The sequence below is a fragment of the Phyllobates terribilis genome, unplaced genomic scaffold, assembly GCF_046119375.1.
Source record: "Phyllobates terribilis strain yellow unplaced genomic scaffold, ASM4611937v1 Scaffold_1__5_contigs__length_1240528914, whole genome shotgun sequence".
Lineage (NCBI taxonomy): Eukaryota > Metazoa > Chordata > Amphibia > Anura > Dendrobatidae > Phyllobates > Phyllobates terribilis.
Window position 1 is genome coordinate 278,270,183 of NW_027362761.1, and position 20,738 is coordinate 278,290,920.

The 20,738-nt window shown below is 41.5% G+C and overlaps 1 protein-coding gene across 3 annotated transcripts in view; it reads left to right on the forward strand.

Moving 5' to 3' along the window:
- MYO18B (myosin XVIIIB) overlaps window positions 1-20,738 on the forward strand; it is a 1,187,635-nt gene that overhangs the window by 1,148,751 nt on the left and 18,146 nt on the right. For all 3 annotated transcript variants that reach the window (XM_073672938.1, XM_073672946.1, XM_073672953.1), the window contains one exon: window positions 1,933-3,122. In XM_073672938.1, coding sequence (XP_073529039.1) covers window positions 1,933-3,122 — 1,190 coding nt within the window. The remainder of the gene's footprint in view (window positions 1-1,932; window positions 3,123-20,738) is intronic.

Consider the following 20,738-nt stretch of genomic DNA (forward strand, 5'->3'; position numbering starts at 1 on the left):
AAATAACTTATTGGACAAGACTAATAACTGCATTAAACTCTTTCATCTTTGAATTCCTTTTTACATTGACCACCATTAAACATGCTTAGATATTATTCTCCGTTGTTTATTTTTTCATACTTTATTTCCTATGTTGTATAATATATAAAAGAGATACAAGCTTTATTCAGGTTTTTATCATATTCTATACACTGCCATTTCAGGAATACTGAAAGACTGTTTGGAGTTTCCTGTACTCGAACACTCACTATTATCATGGAAAATATTGTGATGAAATTGTTCATTTTAAATAAATGCAAAAAGGCAGCCCTTTAGGGCATGTTCATGGATTTACTGTGGATTTTCTGTACAGATTTGTGAATGGAAAATCTGTACTGGAATACAGTAGCAGAATAAAGAGATTTCAACAAAGCTTATTCTCATGCTGCATACATTTTCTACATGAAAATTGACCTGCGTTGTGGAATTTTTAATCTGCAGCATGTCAACTCATGTCATGGAATAGTCTTAGGTTTGTTGTGAATTTTTGATTTTAATGGGGAAATGAAAATCCTCAATAAACCCCAACATCTGAGGATTTTGCAGAAGATTACTTGCGGATCTAGAATAAAAACTGAAAATCCTGAAAAAGGAAAAAAAAATTCAAATTTTAAAACAAGTATCCACTATATAGATTTAGCAAACTTTAGAAGAACAGATGGCTTACTTGGCTTCCAGCATATTATAACATGTGCTATTACACTATTTGAGAATTGCAGAGGTTTAAATGCATGTTGGATTAGCAGCTGCTCTATTCCAAGAACATAGTCATTCCAAATTAGCAACACAGCACAATAAAACTGTTAGCTTGGCACTTTTTTACTTCAGCATTAAAGTTCCCTGGTGCTTCTTTAAAGAAAACCTGTCACCAGGTTTGTTCCATATGAGATAAGACCACCACCTTTCAGCCCTCACGTACAGCATTCTAATATGCTGTATATATGCCCCTGATCCGGCTTGCAACAAAACAAAAACACCTTTTATTACATTCACCTGTGGGGTGGTCCGATCCAATGGGCGTTGCTGGTCTTGGTCCTGTGCCTCCCTTCTTTCAATGCTATCCTCCTTCTGTTCTTCATGTGATAGATGGGTTCTATGTCATCCACAGTGTTTGCCGACATTGCACTCCTGTGTAGGCGTACTTTTCTACTCTGACTAGGGTAGAGTAAAGTACTGCAGTGAGCATGCACTGAGGCTCCTTGACCTTTCCCGGCACATACGCACTGCAGAACTTTGCTCTGCACTGGTCAGGGCAGAGAAGTACGCCTGTGCAGGAGCGCGATTCCGGGGACACTGTGTAGAACGCATCATCCACACAAAGCATAAAAGGAGGATTGCATAGAAAGAAAAAGGGAGGCACCGGACCAAGACCGCCCCGCAGGTGAGTATAATAAAAGGTGTTTTTCTTTTGTTGCAGGCCAGTTTGGGGGCATACATACAACATATTAGAACGCTGTATATGAGGGCTGAAAGGTGGTGGCCTTATCTCATATGGGACAAACCTAATGACAGGTTCCCTTTAATTCCATTGCCTGGTCTTCTGCTTGGCTTACAGGCTGTCTTAACTAATAACAGGCAGCAGAGGTCCCAATGGATAATACATCATCACAGGAGGCCAGATTGTTCACAGACTTACATTAGTTAGACGTGTCAAGAAAGCTTAAGAAGCACCAGAGAATATAATATTATACACACTTGGCAATTTTCTGCAGGAACATCAGCAGCCAGATTCACACATTTTGGTGTGAATTTGCACCTACAGATTTTCTGGGGTTTCTTGCAGATTGGAACATAATGTTTGGACATACCCTAATTGTGTATTAAAGCAGTACCTTATTCTCATGTATTTAGCCAAGTGTGATCCGTAAGCTTTTCATATTTTATTTATTTCAGGCAAAAAGATGATCAAGATGTGAGTCGGCCAAGTTCTTCCCTGAGTTCTGGATCTAGAATTTATGGCAGCAATATGCTATCCTCAGAAAAAGAGAATACAAGTCCAGTGCTTAACACTGGAAATACAACTCCAACCCTTGGCAGAAGGCGACCCTCACCATTAGAAGAAAAGTTTTCACGTTCCTCATCTGCTCTCTCTGAGTTTCTAGATGAAGTGAGAAAGAAAAGGACATCTGAAAAAGATCAGTCAACCCTAGTTATAGAGGAGACATCTTCACTGCCTATTTACCGAACAACAGGTGCTTCTTCCCTTAGAAGATGTACACGGCTTAATGATGATGACGAAGATTTTTCAGTTGCCCTCAGCAAGCTTTCTGATGAAAAGCCTATAACAGGTCAAGGATTAACACGTTCATCAAGTCTTCGTTGCTTGCCATCTGAAAAAGCTGACCCAACATTGTCACCTGCTGTGAAGCGCATGGCAAGATTTGGTTCTTGTGAATCTCTTAACCAACCATCACAGGGTGTAGGTTTTAAGCAGGCATCTTCAGAATTAGAAGAAGATGGTGCCAGTTCTTCTTTAAGACTAAGGCCGTGGCGACAGTGTCTTGAAACACCACTGGAAGAAGTTGTTGAAAACGATTTTGGGAAACAACCTCTTGTTTTCCAAAACAGGAGTTTTTCTAATTTATCTGATATTGGAAAAGAAGAAAGCTCTTCAAACTGGAAAGTACCCAGTCTCAGCTTTGAAAGAAAATTAACTGATGATTCTGACGACATCCTCCCAGCTCTCAGAAGGTCACAATCAACTCAAAGTTTATCCAGAGCCTCCAGGGATAGAAGAGATGGTCAACGGCCACTCAGTGTTCATTTTGGTGATCTTCCATCGCATGAACCAAGCCTTTCCACAGGGGGGTTGAAAAGTGTGTTAAAGAAAGGTTCAAGTTTTAGGGAAGATCTGGGAAATCTGTCTGATTCCTCATCATCTTCTGGTTCTGTTTTATCATGCAAAAGTGCAGATAGTATTAAAAGTCGGCCCCGTGTACAAAGAGTGGATGGTGAAGGTTACTCAGCGAAACAAATGACATCAGAAAACTCAGAAGAAAATAATAGACCTGAAGCAGAAGGCAAGGAAGATGATGTAAATAGCATAATGAGAAAATATTTACGGAAAATTGATGAAGAACAAGGTAAATCTACTGTCAAATGTAAAAACTAAATACTATTCCATTTAAAGTTTGTTACCTGCCTTAATTATTATTGTTCATTTGACATGGAATAAGTATAACAGATAGTTAAATGAAAATCAAAGAACCATTGAAATTAAGTTACTTTAGTTTTCCATACAAAGAGATCTGCACTCAAGTTCCTTGACCAAAACTACTCAATAAACACTGAGATGTAATGCAGACACCAGAAGATCTCACTTTTGTGTACAAGAAAAAAATTAACATTTTTTCATAAATTTTGGTTCAGTGTGCCCCAGGACCATACATAGAATTTATGGGGCTTCATAGCAGAACTACTAATTTGCCCCCTCCCCCCCAAAAAAATAAAAAATAATATAATATCCAGCAGGGTGACATAAGAGCATATCTCACAACATTGCAGCCTTTACAAAGTAATTTTGCCCCTATTGAAACCCCTTATGTTACCACGCACTAAGATACCCCTTTCATGACCCCCATAAATTGTGATGCCAACAAAAGTGTCCTCCAAACAATGTAAGATACCCCCACAGTGAATACCTTCAAATTACCTTCCACTTGCACAGTAAGATGACCCTACAGTACCCCTGCAAAGAATGATACCCCCACAGTGATCCCAACACAGTATGATAGCCCCCAGTGTACCCCATACACAGTATGATTGCCCTTACACAGCCTTCCACATAATGTGATTGCCCCCACATAGCCTTCCGGACAGTATGATGACCCTCCTTACAGTAAAAGGGCCCTCCATACAGTATAGTTGCTCTCTATGCAGTGTAGTGGCTTTACAGCCCTTCAAACAGTATAATGGCCCCCACATAACCCTCTAAAGAGTATAATGACCCCACATAGCCCTTCAAACAGTATAATGTCCTTCAAATTGTATTATTGGCCTCTAAATAGTATGATGGCCCCTCAAATAGTCTCACAAATTGTATGATAGCCCAACAAATAGGCCTCCAAATAGTATGATGGCCTCCCAAATAGCCCTCCAAATAGAATGATGGCCCAGACACAGCCCTCCAAATAGTATAATATCCCCCACAAAGTGCTCATTGATTTAACAAAAAATACTGACCTCTTCCCATTCCGTCACTGCTCCGGTCTCTGCAGTATGTGATCTGAAGCTCTGCATGCTTGGCACAGCAGGCACGATGTAGTGGCATCATCGTGCCTGCTGTACTGAGATGTCACAGGGAGAATGTTGGAGGAGGGAGCTGACATCTCGCTGGTTCACCATTGCTTTCAACAATATTTGCATCCAGGATGCAGATGCAGGTGAAAGTGTGATGCAGACCGGGCTCCGCCAACTCACAGGCCTAATAGTTGCCACGTAGTCTGTCGCTGTTCGTGGTATGCCACTGGTGTACCCATTTTTACCATCAGTGTAGCATCCAAAACACAGGTAGAACATGCATGTGAAAAACAGAAGTCTGAATGAAGCCTTAGCAGCAGGATTTTATTTCAGGCCATAGTTGAAAAGCAGACATATTTTAGAATGTACTGTATAACAAAGGAAATAAAAATTTGTGATGTGCCAAGTCTTTGGTATAATAAAAAAAGGTTTAAAATTAATATGATTAGCTTGCGAATAAAAAACATTAGGATAAATTCCCACATCTCAGATTTTTTGGAAATAAAATCTGTTCCTTTCAGAAATTTCTGCTATGAATTTTTCTCATCACCATTACCAGCCACCCTATTAAAGGTTCACTTAAAAAGTCAGCGATATTTCTTGTACGCAAAAAATGGATCAATTTTCATCTGTGTTTTTTTTTTATCAGATTTTAATCAGTGTTTGCTCAATGTGTCAGATTTTCCCATTAGAGTTTCAGCAGCTTTTTTTGCATGGGAGAAGTTTTCTCAAAAGTCTCCTATCAAATGAACATGACAATTGAACAGCACACAAAATGCACATGTATGGCAAATAAGTTCTTTCTGATTTTTTTGAGATCCATAGGCTTGCATTTTCAATTTTGATCTTTGACTTGCAAAAGCAAATTGGAAGCCTTCTGATTTGCATCTGTGTTTCTTGGGCTCCTTTTGACTTGTAATCTTAAATGGGGGATTCTGATCCACAAACATGGATTAGAAAAGGACATGGTCTAAGTTTCACCGATCTCACACATGGAATCATGTTTTTCATGGTTGATTTCACATAGATTTATGAAATGCTATGAAAAAAAGGGACACCATACAATCATGTCAAATGTATGCGTGAATGCAGCCTTAGAATTGCTTGCCTGACTGCCCTGTCCTAATTCTCTATCCTGGTGTTGTGAAAAGCAACTTTGTGAAAAGCAACACAGCTCCAAGAATGTATATCCTTAAGAAAGGGATTATAGTCATATTGTATAATAGAAGAGACCACAGTACCAAAGAAGACAGAGGCATTAAGCTCTTGCTTCAAGTTATGCGTTTCTTAAGATATGCAAGAATTTACAGTTTCTGACTTCTTCGGTGCTGAAGTCTCTTTTATTATACTGCCACTGCATAGCCACGCCATCCACACATCTCCTGGCTGCACATTGTGTTTTATAGTGATAGACCGTACTGTTCATGCAACTGTTTTTTTCATCATTGCATCCAAGACAAAAGAGGGACTCATTGTTGAAGACGATAGACCTCCTTTCCAGCCTTCAGTCTATATCTGGAGATGACGTGGCCAACACTATAAAGAGGACTTCATGAGGGAATGTCACACTGATCCTACTCCTAGTTTATGGTATAAAGGTGGCATAATGGACAGTTTCCGGATGCCTCTTTCGCAGTGGGCGTGTATTTCTTCTCGCTGAATGATGCTGACCATAAGCAGGCAACAACACGCTGGAGAAAGAAGAACATGCCCACATAGTAGCTTAGAACAAGTTTCTCAATGTATATTTATAGACATGTTTTTTCTCCAGTTTGTTGCTGCCCAGTTATGATTGGTGAGCATCTTAAAGGTAGAAGAAGTATATGCCCCCTCCAGCTTGAACTTAACAAAAGTTAACTCATTAGGTGCCAAATAGTTTGATTGCTAATATGTCAGAGTGAGTTACAGACACTGGGAGATTGTGTTGCTGCTGTCTTGTGTTTATCTCCATACAGTACTCATTCACAGCTACACCGCTCAGCAGTGCTGTATAATGCCCTCCATACTGCTGCGGCTTCTTTCTGGTAGAACAAAGAGACAGGAGAACAGGTATCCCTCATGTCTTTGTGTTTTGTGTATGGGAAACATCATAGCAGATAGTCTCCACCCACCAGCTGAGAGACAACTGAAAAATAGAGAAATAGCTTGTAGGGCGGAATTGATGAGCAAGTTATATAATCCCTAGAAACACTGTTGTTTCTCATATACACATGTCAGCGTTTTCTAGAAAGTTACCTGAAATGATATGTACACTTTAAAACCACCACATCTTAAACACCCTTAGGTTTTTTTTCAGAATACCCATTATTAGAATTATCCATTATGAAAGCCTTTATATTATAATTCATATATTGAGAACCAAACAACATCAGTTTCTGGTTTTGCTAAAGACATACACATCATAACAAGAAAATGGCATGCAGGTAAAGAGTGTGGCATATTATAAAACCGACAATTTCACCATCACGGAAAACTTTAGAAAGAATATATGGCTCCATTATAAAGTGATTTTGTGTCTCACCTGACTGATATTTTCCATTTCTTGTCCATCTCATTAAATCTATTCATTATCTGCAGCAGGCTGACAAAAGCCATACTGCATGCCTCATTAGCCAACATTGAGTTCACTTACTTGGCAGAGGCTTCTGCAGGACTTGCATACACCCAAATACTAAAGGAGCTATAAAACGTATCCGATGTATATTATATTAATAGGTTCTGGAACAAAATGTCACACTCAATTCTGTAAAGCTACAGCAGAAGATAAATAGTCAGGGTTCTTTGTTTGACGACACATTTTCAATTTTTTTCTTTTAACTCTATGTGCCATTTTTTCACATAATAAAAATAAATGGAAATCTGTCTTTTAGGAAATCTATCTATCTTATCATGTTCTGCCTGTGTTTACTGAAAGGGTCTGTTGTTCTATAGCACCTAGGGAACTGCAAGATGTATGATGGTCATCCAAAGAAGCAATTTAAATTGGTTTCATTTGCCCATTCCATTACCCAACTACTCTATATTCCTCATTAATTTGCCGTCCTTTATCATTTACTTGAAGGGCAAGGTTGAGTTGACATTTGATGCATTGCGTTTTTATGCATACTATTTGTATCCTGCTAAATATTCCTCTTTGTTACAGATTTTTCATTTCTTCCCTCATTAGCTCCTACCCTGTGGTTTCCATTACATTAACAGAAAAGTGACCTGTGTCCTATCCAGCTGCATTACTTTCAGTATATGTCAATCTGCTTGCTTATTTCCTTTCATGCTCCATTCTGTAGTGTGTAACTTTGCCATGCTATTTTTACATGTCATTGTTGACTATGTTGATCAAACTATATATAGGCTAAAAGTACTTATAATAAATAACCAATAAATATAAAATTAAATGTAATTATTATACCAGCAGTCTATGCTATGTAGGCTGCCTTCTATAAGGGCTTTTTCTGATTGTATAGCAGTCAGGTTCCCTATAAATGCAGGGGGCTGTTTATAAACAGTCTGTCTTGAATGGACCACCTCCTGTGGACCAATGAGGTTAAAATAGAACTCTTTGGACACAGTGATAAAAGGAATGTGTGGAGACAAAAGGGCACAGAATTTCAGGAAAAGAACATCTCACCAACCATTAAGCATGGGGGTGGATCAATCATGCTTTGGGGTTGTGTTGCAGCCAATGGATTCAATGAAATTTCAACAAATACTTGATGCAAACATTACAACATATGTAAAAAAGCTGAAGTTGAAAAGAGGATGGCATCTGCAAATGGATAATGATCATAAACACACATCAAAATCCACAATAGACTACCTCAAAAGGGCAAATTGAAGATTTTACAGGTATAACTAGGTGGCCAAATTTTTGCATAGGCCCATTTTCCTTTTTGTAATTTTTAAAATGTAAAAAATGATAATATACATATTATATGTATGTATGTACATACAGCTCTGGCAAAAATTAAGAGACCACTGCACAGTTTTCTAAAAATCACCATCTCTGCATGTCTGACAGCCATTCCATTCCAGTGTCAGTTGAATTCCAACCAAAGTACACCTCATTCTACTTAATGTGCTTCTGATTAAGTGATCACCTGAACCAAATCTTATGTAATGAGGGAAAGTATAAAAAACACTGCTGTGGTCTTCACAATCCTCTTGCAATAAGACACGCTGGATGGCAAAACAAGTGCTAGGAATAAACCAAAAGTAATTTGAATTAAAAAATAACTTTTAACCATGCCAAAGGAGTTGAAAAGAAAAGTCTTGAGTGAGGAAAAGAAGGGTTCAATTCTGGCTTTACTAGCAGAGGGATAGAGGGATACAGTGAGCGTCATGTTGCCTTCATCCTTACAATTTCGAAGACGGCAGTCCATTACAACAAGGTCAAGCTGCAGACATTGGGGACAACAAAGCTACAGACCGGAAGGGGCAAAAGCGACTCTCCACTGACCGGGATGACTGTCATCTTATTTGAATGTCACTCAGCAACCGCAGGATGACATCAAGTGACCTACGAAGGGAATGGCAAATGGCAGCTGGGGTGAAGTGCACGGCAAGAACAGTTCACAACAGGCTCCTAGAGGCAGGCCTCAAGTCATGTAAAGCTAGAAAAAAGCCTTCCATCAATGGGAAGCATAGGAGAGCCAGGCTGAAGTTTGCCAAAGACCATAAGGATTGGACCATAGAGGACTGGAGTAAGGTAATCTTCTCTGATGAGTTTAATTTTCTGCTTTGCCCAACACCTGGTCATCTTATGGTTAGACGGAGACCTGGAGAGGCATACAAGCCACAGTGTCTTACACCCACTGTGAAATTTGGAGGATCTGTGATGATCTGGGGATGCTTCAGCAAGGCTGGAATTGGGTAGGTTAATCTTTGCGAAGGACGTATGAATCAAGCCGCATACAAGGTTATCCTTGAAAAAATCTTGCTTCCTTCTGCTCAGGCAATGTTCCCCATCTCTGAGGACTGTTTTTTTCAGGAGGACAATGCCCTATGCCACACAGCTAGGTCAATCAATGTGTGGATGAAGGAGCACCACATCAAGACCCTGTCATGGCCAGCCCAATCTCCAGACCTGAACCCCATTGATAACCTCTGGAATGTAATCAAGAGGAATATGGATAGTCACAAGCCATCAAACAAAGAAGAACTGCTTAAATGTTTGCGCCAGGAGTGGCATAAGGTCACCCAAAAGCAGTGTGAAAGACTGGAGGAAAGCATGCCAAGACGCATGAAAGCTGTGATTAAAAATCATGGTTATTCCACCAGATATGGATTTCTGAACTCTTCCTGAGTTAAAACATGGGTATTGTTGTTTCTAAATGAATAAGAATTTGTTTTCTTTGCATTATTTGAGGTCTGAAAGCACTGTTTGTTTTTTATTATTTTGACGATTTCTCATTTGCTGCAAATAAATACAACATTTTTATTTTTGAATTTTCGGAGACATGTTGGCAGTAGTTTATAGAATAAAACAACAATGTACATTTTGCTCAAAAATATACCTATAAAGAGAAAAATTTGAGAAAATGAAAGTTTTGCAGTGGTCTCATAATTTTGTCCAGAGCTGTATATATATATATACACAGTATATATATATATATATATACATATATATATATATATATATATACAGTACAGACCAAAAGTTTGGACACACCTTCTCATTTAAAGATTTTTCTGTATATGTCTTATATTCTAGGTTCTTCAAAGTAGCCACCGTTTGCTTTGATGACTGCTTTGCACACTCTTGGCATTCTCTTGATGAGCTTCAAGAGGTAGTCACCGGAAATGGTTTTCACTTCACAGGTGTGCCCTGTCAGGTTTAATCAGTGGAATTTCTTGCCTTATAAATTGGGTTGGGACCATCTGTTGTGTTGTGCAGAAGTCAGGTGGATACACAGCTGATAGTCCTACTTAATAGACTGTTAGAATTTGTATTATGGCAAGAAAAAAGCAGCTATGTAAAGAAAAACGAGTGGCCATCATTACTTTAAGAAATAAAGGTCAGTCTGTGCGAAACATTGGGCAAACTTTGAAAGTGTCCCCAAGTGCAGTTGCAAAATCCATCAAGCGCTACAAAGAAACTGGCTCACATGAGGACCGCCCCAGGAAAGGAAGACCAAGAGTCACCTCTGCTTCTGAGGATAAGTTTATCCGAATCACTAGCCTCAGAAATCGCAGGTTAACAGCAGCTCAGATTAGAGACCAGGTCAATGCCACACAGAGTTCTAGCAGCAGACACATCTCTTCAACAACTGTTAAGAGGAGACTTTGTGCAGCAGGCATTCATGGTAAAATAGCTGCTAGGAAACCACTACTAAGGACAGGCAACAAGCAGAAAAGACTTGTTTGGGCTAAAGAACACAAGGAATGGACATTAGACCAGTGGAAATCTGTGCTTTGGTCTGATGAGTCCAAATTTGAGATCTTTGGTTCCAACCACCGTGTCTTTGTGCGACGCAGAAAAGGTGAACGGATGGACTTTGCATGCCTGGTTCCCACCGTGAAGCATGCAGGAGGAGGTGTGATGGTGTGGGGGTGCTTTGCTGGTGACACTGTTGGGGATTTATTCAAAATTGAAGGCATACTGAACCAGCATGGCTACACAGCATCTTGCAGCGGCATGCTATTCCATCTGGTTTGCGTTTAGTTGGACCATCATTTATTTTTCAACAGGACAATGACCCCAAACACACCTCCAGGCTGTATAAGGGCTATTTGACCAAGAAGGAGAGTGATGGGGTGCTACGACAGATGACCTGGCCTCCACAGTCACCAGACCTGAACCCAATTGAGATGGTTTGGGGTGAGCTGGACCGCAGAGTGAAGGCAAAAGGGCCAACAAGTGCTAAGCATCTCTGGGAACTCCTTCAAGATTGTTGGAAGACCATTTCCGGTGACTACCTCTTGAAGCTCATCAAGAGAATGCCAAGAGTGTGCAAAGCAGTCATCGAAGCAAAAGGTGGCTACTTTGAAGAACCTAGAATATAAGACATATTTTCAGTTGTTTCACACTTTTTTGTTAAGTATATAATTCCACATGTGTTAATTCATCGTTTTGATGCCTTCAGTGTGAATGTACAATTTTCATATTCATGAAAATACAGAAAAATCTTTAAATGAGGTGTGTCCAAACTTTTGGTCTGTACTGTATATATATATATATATATATATATTTTTTTTGTTTGTTTCTCTAAAATACAAAGGAAATGTGTCATCTTTAACTTTAGACCTTTTAGAGATCATTCCATCTTCAACAATGCTTAACTATTCAAGACTAGAGATGAGCGTTGTTCTACTCGAACTGTTCGCCAATCTCAAATTCGAGCTGTTTTGGGCGGTGTTCGAGCCGTTCGGCGAACACGAACAATTTGATAAAAATTCGGCTGTTCGAGGTTATGTTCGATAACTGTTCGTGCACCAAAATCATAACTGGATTTTTTCTCAGTAATGATGAAAATTAATGTTAATACGCAGTTTGAGTGTACAGCGGGGTGGGGGGAGGGGCAGGGGATGGATCTCTGCAGGAACAATGAAGATCTCCATTTTTTTTTCTCTTTCCCGCATTTGCAGTGGGGAGGTGCAATCTGTCAGCCTATCAGCAGCGCACACACGGAGCGAAGTGCTTTTTTTCACACAAGCAAGGGCATGTGTCATTGGCAGTGTATGTCACATGTCCTTGCCCTATAAGACCAAGCCATTTTCCCCGTCGCCACCATTTTCTCACTGCTGCAGCTGCGTGTTAGACGGCACCGCTGTTGCTGTGTGCGCTATACCTTGTTAATTTCAAGCCAATTTTCGCACAAATATACAGATAGCTTGGGAGTAGGGAATAGTTGTGATTGCAGTCCTTTTAAGGACTAGGTTACAGCATTTCCTACGACTTTTATCAGGGAGGTCTGTGCTCTTAAATAGATAGGTTGTGGGAGTAAAGACTAATTGTAATTGGAGTCCTTTTCAGGACTAGGTTACATCAGTTCCTATCATTTTTTGCCAGGCAGGTCTGTGCCAGTGCTGTGCAAGTTTTTTTCACAGCATTTGGCTGAATCTAGCAAAGCTAATCCATTTTGGCCTATTGCAGAGTGTGTTAGTCAGTGGAGTAGCCTATCTGTGTTGCAAGATATACCACCTGTGTATAGAATACCAATTTTTTTACTGCACCTAGTGAAGTAAAATCTTTTGGGCATAGCATCATTCTATTAGTCCATCTATACTGACCTCCATCAGGTTGCAAATTAAAACTAATTTTTATCTGCATCTACAGTACCTCTGAAAAAATATTTGGGCTTCTAGCTGTGTGTGGGACTTGTTGTATTAGTCCATCTATACTGACCTCCATCAGGTTGCAAACTGAATATATTTTTTTCTGCATCTACCTCTGAAAAAATATTTGGGCTTCTAGCTGTGTGTGGGACTTGTTGTATTAGTCCATCTATACTGACCTCCATCAGGTTGCAAACTGAATATATTTTTTTCTGCATCTACCTCTGAAAAAATATTGGGCTTCTAGCTGTGTGTGGGACTTGTTGTATTAGTCCATCTATACTGACCTCCATCAGGTTGCAAACTGAATATATTTTTTCTGCATCTACCTCTGAAAAAATATTGGGCTTCTAGCTGTGTGTGGGTCTTGTTCTATTAATCCATCTATACTGACCTCCATCAGGTTGCAAACTGAATATAATTTTTTTCTGCATCTAGCTCTGAAAAAATATTTGGCCTTCTAGCAGTGTGTCGGACTTTCTCTATTAGTCCATCTATACTGACCTCCATCAGGTTGCAAATTAAAACTAATTTTTATCTGCATCTACAGTACCTCTGAAAAAATATTTGGGCTTCTAGCTGTGTGTGGGACTTGTTGTATTAGTCCATCTATACTGACATCCATCAGGTTGCAAACTGAATATATTTTTTTCTGCATCTACCTCTGAAAAAATATTTGGCCTTCTAGCAGTGTGTGGGACTTGTTGTATTAGTCCATCTATACTGACCTCCATCAGGTTGCAAACTGAATATATTTTTTACTGCATCTACCTCTGAAAAAATATTGGGCTTCTAGCTTTGTGTGGGTCTTGTTCTATTAATCCATCTATACTGACCTCCATCAGGTTGCAAACTGAATATAATTTTTTTCTGCATCTAGCTCTGAAAAAATATTTGGCCTTCTAGCAGTGTGTCGGACTTTCTCTATTAGTCCATCTATACTGACCTCCATCAGGTTGCAAATTAAAAATAATTTTTATCTGCATCTACAGTACCTCTGAAAAAATATTTGAGCTTCTAGCTGTGTGTGGGACTTGTTGTATTAGTTCATCTATACTGACCTCCATCAGGTTGCAAATTAAAAATAATTTGTATCTGCATCTACAGTACCTCTGAAAAAATATTTGGGCTTCTAGCTGTGTGTGGGACTTGTTGTATTAGTCCATCTATACTGACCTCCATCAGGTTGCAAACTGAATATATTTTTTTCTGCATCTACCTCTGAAAAAATATTTGGGCTTCTAGCTGTGTGTGGGACTTGTTGTATTAGTCCATCTATACTGACCTCCATCAGGTTGCAAATTAAAAATAATTTTTATCTGCATCTACAGTACCTCTGAAAAAATATTTGAGCTTCTAGCTGTGTGTGGGACTTGTTGTATTAGTTCATCTATACTGACCTCCATCAGGTTGCAAATTAAAAATAATTTGTATCTGCATCTACAGTACCTCTGAAAAAATATTTGGGCTTCTAGCTGTGTGTGGGACTTGTTGTATTAGTCCATCTATACTGACCTCCATCAGGTTGCAAACTGAATATATTTTTTTCTGCATCTACCTCTGAAAAAATATTTGGGCTTCTAGCTGTGTGTGGGACTTGTTGTATTAGTCCATCTATACTGACCTCCATCAGGTTGCAAATTAAAAATAATTTGTATCTGCATCTACAGTACCTCTGAAAAAATATTTGGGCTTCTAGCTGTGTGTGGGACTTGTTGTATTAGTCCATCTATACTGACCTCCATCAGGTTGCAAATTAAAACTAATTTTTATCTGCATCTACAGTACCTCTGAAAAAATATTTGGGCTTCTAGCTGTGTGTGGGACTTGTTGTATTAGTCCATCTATACTGACCTCCATCAGGTGGCAAACTGAATATATTTTTTTCTGCATCTACCTCTGAAAAAATATTGGGCTTCTAGCTGTGTGTGGGTCTTGTTCTATTAATCCATCTATACTGACCTCCATCAGGTTGCAAACTGAATATAATTTTTTTCTGCATCTAGCTCTGAAAAAATATTTGGCCTTCTAGCAGTGTGTCGGACTTTCTCTATTAGTCCATCTATACTGACCTCCATCAGGTTGCAAATTAAAAATAATTTTTATCTGCATCTACAGTACCTCTGAAAAAATATTTGGGCTTCTAGCTGTGTGTGGGACTTGTTGTATTAGTCCATCTATACTGACCTCCATCAGGTTGCAAACTGAATATATTTTTTTCTGCATCTACCTCTGAAAAAATATTGGGCTTCTAGCTGTGTGTGGGACTTGTTGTATTAGTCCATCTATACTGACCTCCATCAGGTTGCAAACTGAATATATTTTTTTCTGCATCTACCTCTGAAAAAATATTGGGCTTCTAGCTGTGTGTGGGTGTTGTTCTATTAATCCATCTATACAGACCTCCATCAGGTTGCAAACTGAATATAATTTTTTTCTGCATCTACCTCTGAAAAAATATTTGGCCTTGTAGCAGTGTGTCGGACTTTCTCTATTAGTCCATCTATACTGACCTCCATCAGGTTGCAAATTAAAAATAATTTTTATCTGCATCTACAGTACCTCTGAAAAAATATTTGGGCTTCTAGCTGTGTGTGGGACTTGTTGTATTAGTCCATCTATACTGACCTCCATCAGGTTGCAAATTAAAAATAATTTTTATCTGCATCTACAGTACCTCTGAAAAAATATTTGGGCTTCTAGCTGTGTGTGGGACTTGTTGTATTAGTCCATCTATACTGACCTCCATCAGGTTGCAAACTAAATATATTATTTTCTGCATCTACCTCTGAAAAAATATTGGGCTTCTAGCTGTGTGTGGGACTTGTTGTATTAGTCCATCTATACTGACCTCCATCAGGTTGCAAACTGAATATATTTTTTTCTGCATCTACCTCTGAAAAAATATTGGGCTTCTAGCTGTGTGTGGGTCTTGTTCTATTAATCCATCTATACAGACCTCCATCAGGTTGCAAACTGAATATAATTTTTTTCTGCATCTACCTCTGAAAAAATATTTGGCCTTGTAGCAGTGTGTCGGACTTTCTCTATTAGTCCATCTATACTGACCTCCATCAGGTTGCAAACTGAATATATTTTTTCCTGCATCTAACCCAGCCAATAGTTTTGGCCTAATACCACAGTTTGGCCACTCAGCTCTGCTCGGTTACCATCCATTGTTTTTTTGTGCAAACAACTCCAGAGTTGTGAATTAGTTAACCACCAAAATGAGTGGAAAAAGGCCTGCTGCTGGTGGAAATGGGAATAGGCGTGTTGGGAAGGGGAAAAAAGGTCGTGTCCGTGGGGTAGGTGTTAAAGCAACAGTAACATCTGCAGAAGAAAGACCATCTTCCAGCCAAACTAAAATGTCTACTTCTTTTAGCGGACAATGTGATAAGATCCCTTTCTTACGGCCACGCCAATCGCTACAAATTCCAGATGAGGCACAAAAACAGCAGGTGCTTCAACGGATATCAAGTACTCCTTTAAGTGGGCTCTCCTCCACATCAACTTCAACATCACAAATACTCCAGTCCTCAAAGGTGTCACCCAAATCGCACTTGCTTCCTCACAGCTCCCAAATCTCCAGCTGCCCGTCTGAGTATGAGGTAGAACAGATGGTTGAGTCTGCAGAGCTGTTTACTCATACTATAGCCTGGGAATCAGAGGTCGACTCCAGCGCTTCTGTGAATCCAGACGAGGAAATGATCTGCACTGATGCCCAGAATCTTTATGAGTCGGATCCAGGACCAGACGCAGAAGGTTCTGACCATAATGTAGACCCTCATTCCCAAACTGTAACTCCTGTTGGTGGAGACAATGAGGAAGACGATGATAAGACTCAAATACCTGATTGGAGCGACAACTTTAGTTTTTTGTCAGGGCAGGAACAGGTTGGCTCTGAGGACGACGGGTGTGATAACACACAGGGTGATGATGATGAGGTTGGAGATCCCACTTACTGTCAACCCACAGTCAGCCAAGAGATGAGGTCAGCAGAGGAGGTGGAGGAAGATGCTAGTGACGACGAGGTCAGGTTGCGCCTTCCTGGACAGAGACGTAGTACTGGAAGCACGTCAACAACTGCATCCTCAAACACAACTCTGCCTCTCACCACAAGTCGTGGTGGCTCTTCAGGTCGCATGGGTGCTAAGCCTTGCATAGCCTGGGCATTTTTTCAGATCGATAAAGATGACCCAACTCGTGTTATCTGTAACATTTGTCAGCAAAAGCTAAGTAGAGGCCAAAAAATACATAGTTTGAGTACTTCATGCATGAACCGGCACATGGACATGAAGCATAAGTTGCAGTGGGAAGCTCAGTGTGCTACAATGCGGCCTAGCCGGCCGGGCCAACCACTGTCTGCCATATCTTGTGCATCCGCGGCCTCTTCATCCTCTGTGACTGGGGGGACAGCAGTCACACCTGTTTTGGGGCGCAGACCTGCCACCTCTTTACCCGCAACAGCCAGCGTGATTGGCAGGTCATCATTTTCTTTGGAGGTGGTAACAGCAGCTGGTGTTGAGCGCTGTCCGACATCGATAGCACCACCTTTGGATCAAGGCAACCTAACATGTCCGCCTGCATCTTCCTCACAGACCGGCAGTTTGCCGGGGACACCCTTATCAATCCCGTCTAAGCACAATAGCCAGCCCTCGGTCCCTCAGATGTGGACAAGTAAAAGACCATTTCCTCCTAGCCATGAGAAAGCTAAGAGGTTGAATTTCACCATCTGCAAGCTCTTGGCTACAGAAATGCTGCCTTTCCGCCTGGTGGACACAGAGGATTTTCGAGACCTTATGTCCGTCGCAGTGCCCCAGTACCAGATGCCCAGACGGCACTACTTCTCAAAGAAAGGTGTGCCTGCGCTCCACCAGCATGTCGCACACAACATCACCGCTTCTTTGAGAAACACTGTGTGTGACAGGGTGCATTTCACCACAGACACTTGGACGAGTAGGCATGGACAGGGGCGTTACATGTCGCTGACTGGGCACTGGGTAACTATGGTGACAGCAGGACAAGGGGCTGCTGTCCAAGTCTTGCCGTCCCCACGAGTTGTGCGTCAATCCTCTTTATGTCAAAGTTCCTCCACTGCTTCTGCCTCCTCAACCTCCTCTCGGTCTTCCACCTGCACCCAAAGCCTGTCTGGTCATGCCACAAGCTTTCTAACTGCGCAGAAGGGATCCTGCACACCTCCTTACTATGCTGGCAGTAGGGCTCAACGTCATCAGGCAGTTTTTACATTGAAATGTCTGGGAAATGTGAGTCACACAGCTGAGGAGTTGTGGTCAGCTCTGGAGAACCAATTTCATGAATGGTTGTCTCCACTGGACCTGAAACCAGGGAAGGCCGTGTGCGACAATGCTGCAAACCTGGGTGCGGCCCTTCGCCGGGGCAATGTCACACACGTGCCTTGTATGGCTCACGTGTTGAACCTGGTTGTCCAGCAATTTTTAGCCCACTATCCCAGACTAGATGGCCTTCTGCAGAGGGCACGGTCGCTGTGTGCTCACTTCCGCCGTTCGCATCCCGCAGCTCAGCGACTTACATCTCTACAGAAGTCGTTGGGCCTGCCACTTCACCGGCTAAAATGCGATGTGCCTACCCGGTGGAATTCAACTCTGCACATGTTGCAGCGACTGTGGCAGCACCGACAAGCCCTGGTGCAATACGTTCTGACGTATAGCCTGGGCCAACGAGATTCAGAGGTGGGGCAAATCACGCTGGAGGAGTGGTCTCAGATCAGGGACCTATGCACCCTTCTGCACAGTTTTGAAATGGCGACGAAGATGTTTAGTGCTGACGATGCCATTATCAGCATGACTATTCCGGTGATTTACATGCTGGAGCACATGTTAAACAGAATTCGAAGTCAGGTGGTGGCACAAGAGGAGGTGGAGGAAGTAGAGGAGGAGGAGTTGTATGCGGAAGGGCTAACATCTGCAAGGTCCAGACGGTCGGCAGCACCAAGGCGGCAGGCATGTGAGGGTGGGGGAGATGGTTTTACCAGGGCGCATGGTAGCAGCCAAACTAGTGAGGAAGGTGCAGGAGCCCAGGAAGAAGTGGAGGACGAACTGATGGAAGACTCATCAGATGAGGGAGACCTTGATCACATTTCTGTTGTGCGAGGTTGGGGGGAGAGGACAGAGGAAGGAAGCATGATTGTTACCTCGCCACCAACACAACAGGGACTTGGTGCTCCTGGATGCGCAACACACATGAGTGCCTTCTTGCTGCACTACCTGCAACATGACCCTCGAATTGTGAGAATTAGAAATAATCCTGACTACTGGGTTGCCACACTGTTAGATCCCCGGTACAAAAGTAAATTTGCAGAAATTATTCCTGCCATAGCAAGGGATGCACGCATGCAGGAGTATCAGCAGAGACTGTTGCAGAATCTTACATGTGCTTTTCCACAAAATACCAGTGGTGCACGTAGTGAATCTCACAGTTCCAACTTGCCAACCGTGGGACCGTCAAGTGTTCAGCACTCAAACCGTAACAGAACCACAGTATCTGGTGGTAACATCAATTTTGCGGAATCATTTCACCACTTTTTTAGCCCATCCTTTGCAAGGCCACAGGAGACAAGAAGTCTGACACATAGTCAACGCCTAGAGACGATGGTACAGGAGTATCTCCAAGTAAACATTGAAGCCACGACTGTGTCACTGGACCCTTGCTCTTTTTGGGCTTCCAATCTGGATAAATGGCCGGAGCTAGCCACTTACGCCTTGGAGATCTTGTCATGCCCCGCAGCCAGCGTTCTGTCTGAACGTGTGTTCAGCCCTGCTGGTGGTGTTCTGACAGATAAGCGCACGCGGCTCTCCACTGATAATGTAGACAGACTCACGTTCATAAAGATGAACAAATCATGGATCCGAAACGACTTTTCTACCCCTGTGTCATCCTGGGGAGAGTAAAAGCTTGATGATTGTTTAAAATCACCCTACCAACCGTTTTAAGCTTTCAAATTACTAATCATGTTTATCTGTATCTTGACTGGAAAATAATTTGGGCTTTGTAGCAGTGTGCAGCACTGATCCTATTAGGCCATCTATAATAAGCTCCACCAGATTTAAAATTAAAAATAATTTTTAGCTGCATCTAGCCCGGAAAATTATTTTGGGGCTCCGAGATGCGCAAGACACATAAGTGCCTTCTTGCTGCACTACCTGCAGCATGACCCTCATATTGTCAGAATTCGAAGTAATCATGACTACTGGGTTGCCACACTCTTAGATCCCCCAAACTTTTCGATCAACCTTTTCATTTTAATAAAGACCAAAAAAATGGTCATTTTTGAAATTATAAGCATTGGCAGGTTGTTAGAAACTGAAATCAAACAGTTTTCAACTCAAAACTTTATTCTAGGTGATGTTACATTTTCACATAGGACCCCTTGTTCGAAAGGAGCTTCTGAACTCTCTCGTCTATTGAATTTGTCAGGTTTTGGATGGTTTCTGCTTCAATTGTTTTGCATGAGGACAGAATACCCTCCCAGAGCTGTTGCTTAGATGTGAACTGCCTCCCGCCATCATAGACACTCCTTTTAATGATGCTCCAAAGGTTCTGAATGGGGTAGAGGTCAGGGGAGCATGGGGGTCACACCATAAGTTTGTCCCCTTTTATGCCCATATCAGCCAGAGATGCAGATGTTTTATGTGCAGCATGAGATGGTGCATTATCATGCAGAAAAATGATCTTGCTGTGAAATACACGGTTCTTCTTCTTGAACCATGGCAGGAAGTGCTGTTTGAGAAAATCCACATACATTATGGAGTTCATCTTTAGCGCCTTCAGGGATCCTAAAGGGGCCGACAATCTCTCTCCCCATGATTCCAGCCCAAAACATTACTCCACCTCCTCCTTGTTGGCGCTGTAGCCGTGTTTGCGTGGGGTGTCCATCAACCAGCCATCCTCCACTCCATCCATCTGGACCATCGAGCGCTGCACGGCACTCATCCGTGAACAAAACAGTTTTGAAATCAGTCTTCATGTAATGTTTGGCCCACTGGAGCCGTTTCTGCTTGTGTGAAGTGGATAGAGGAGGTCGACAGGATGGCGTATGCACAGCTGCAAACCTCTGAAGGACCCTGCATCTTGTTGTTCGGGGGACGTTGGAGGCACAAGCAGCTTCAAAAACTTGTCTGCTGTTATGACAAGGCTTTTTTGCCGCTGCT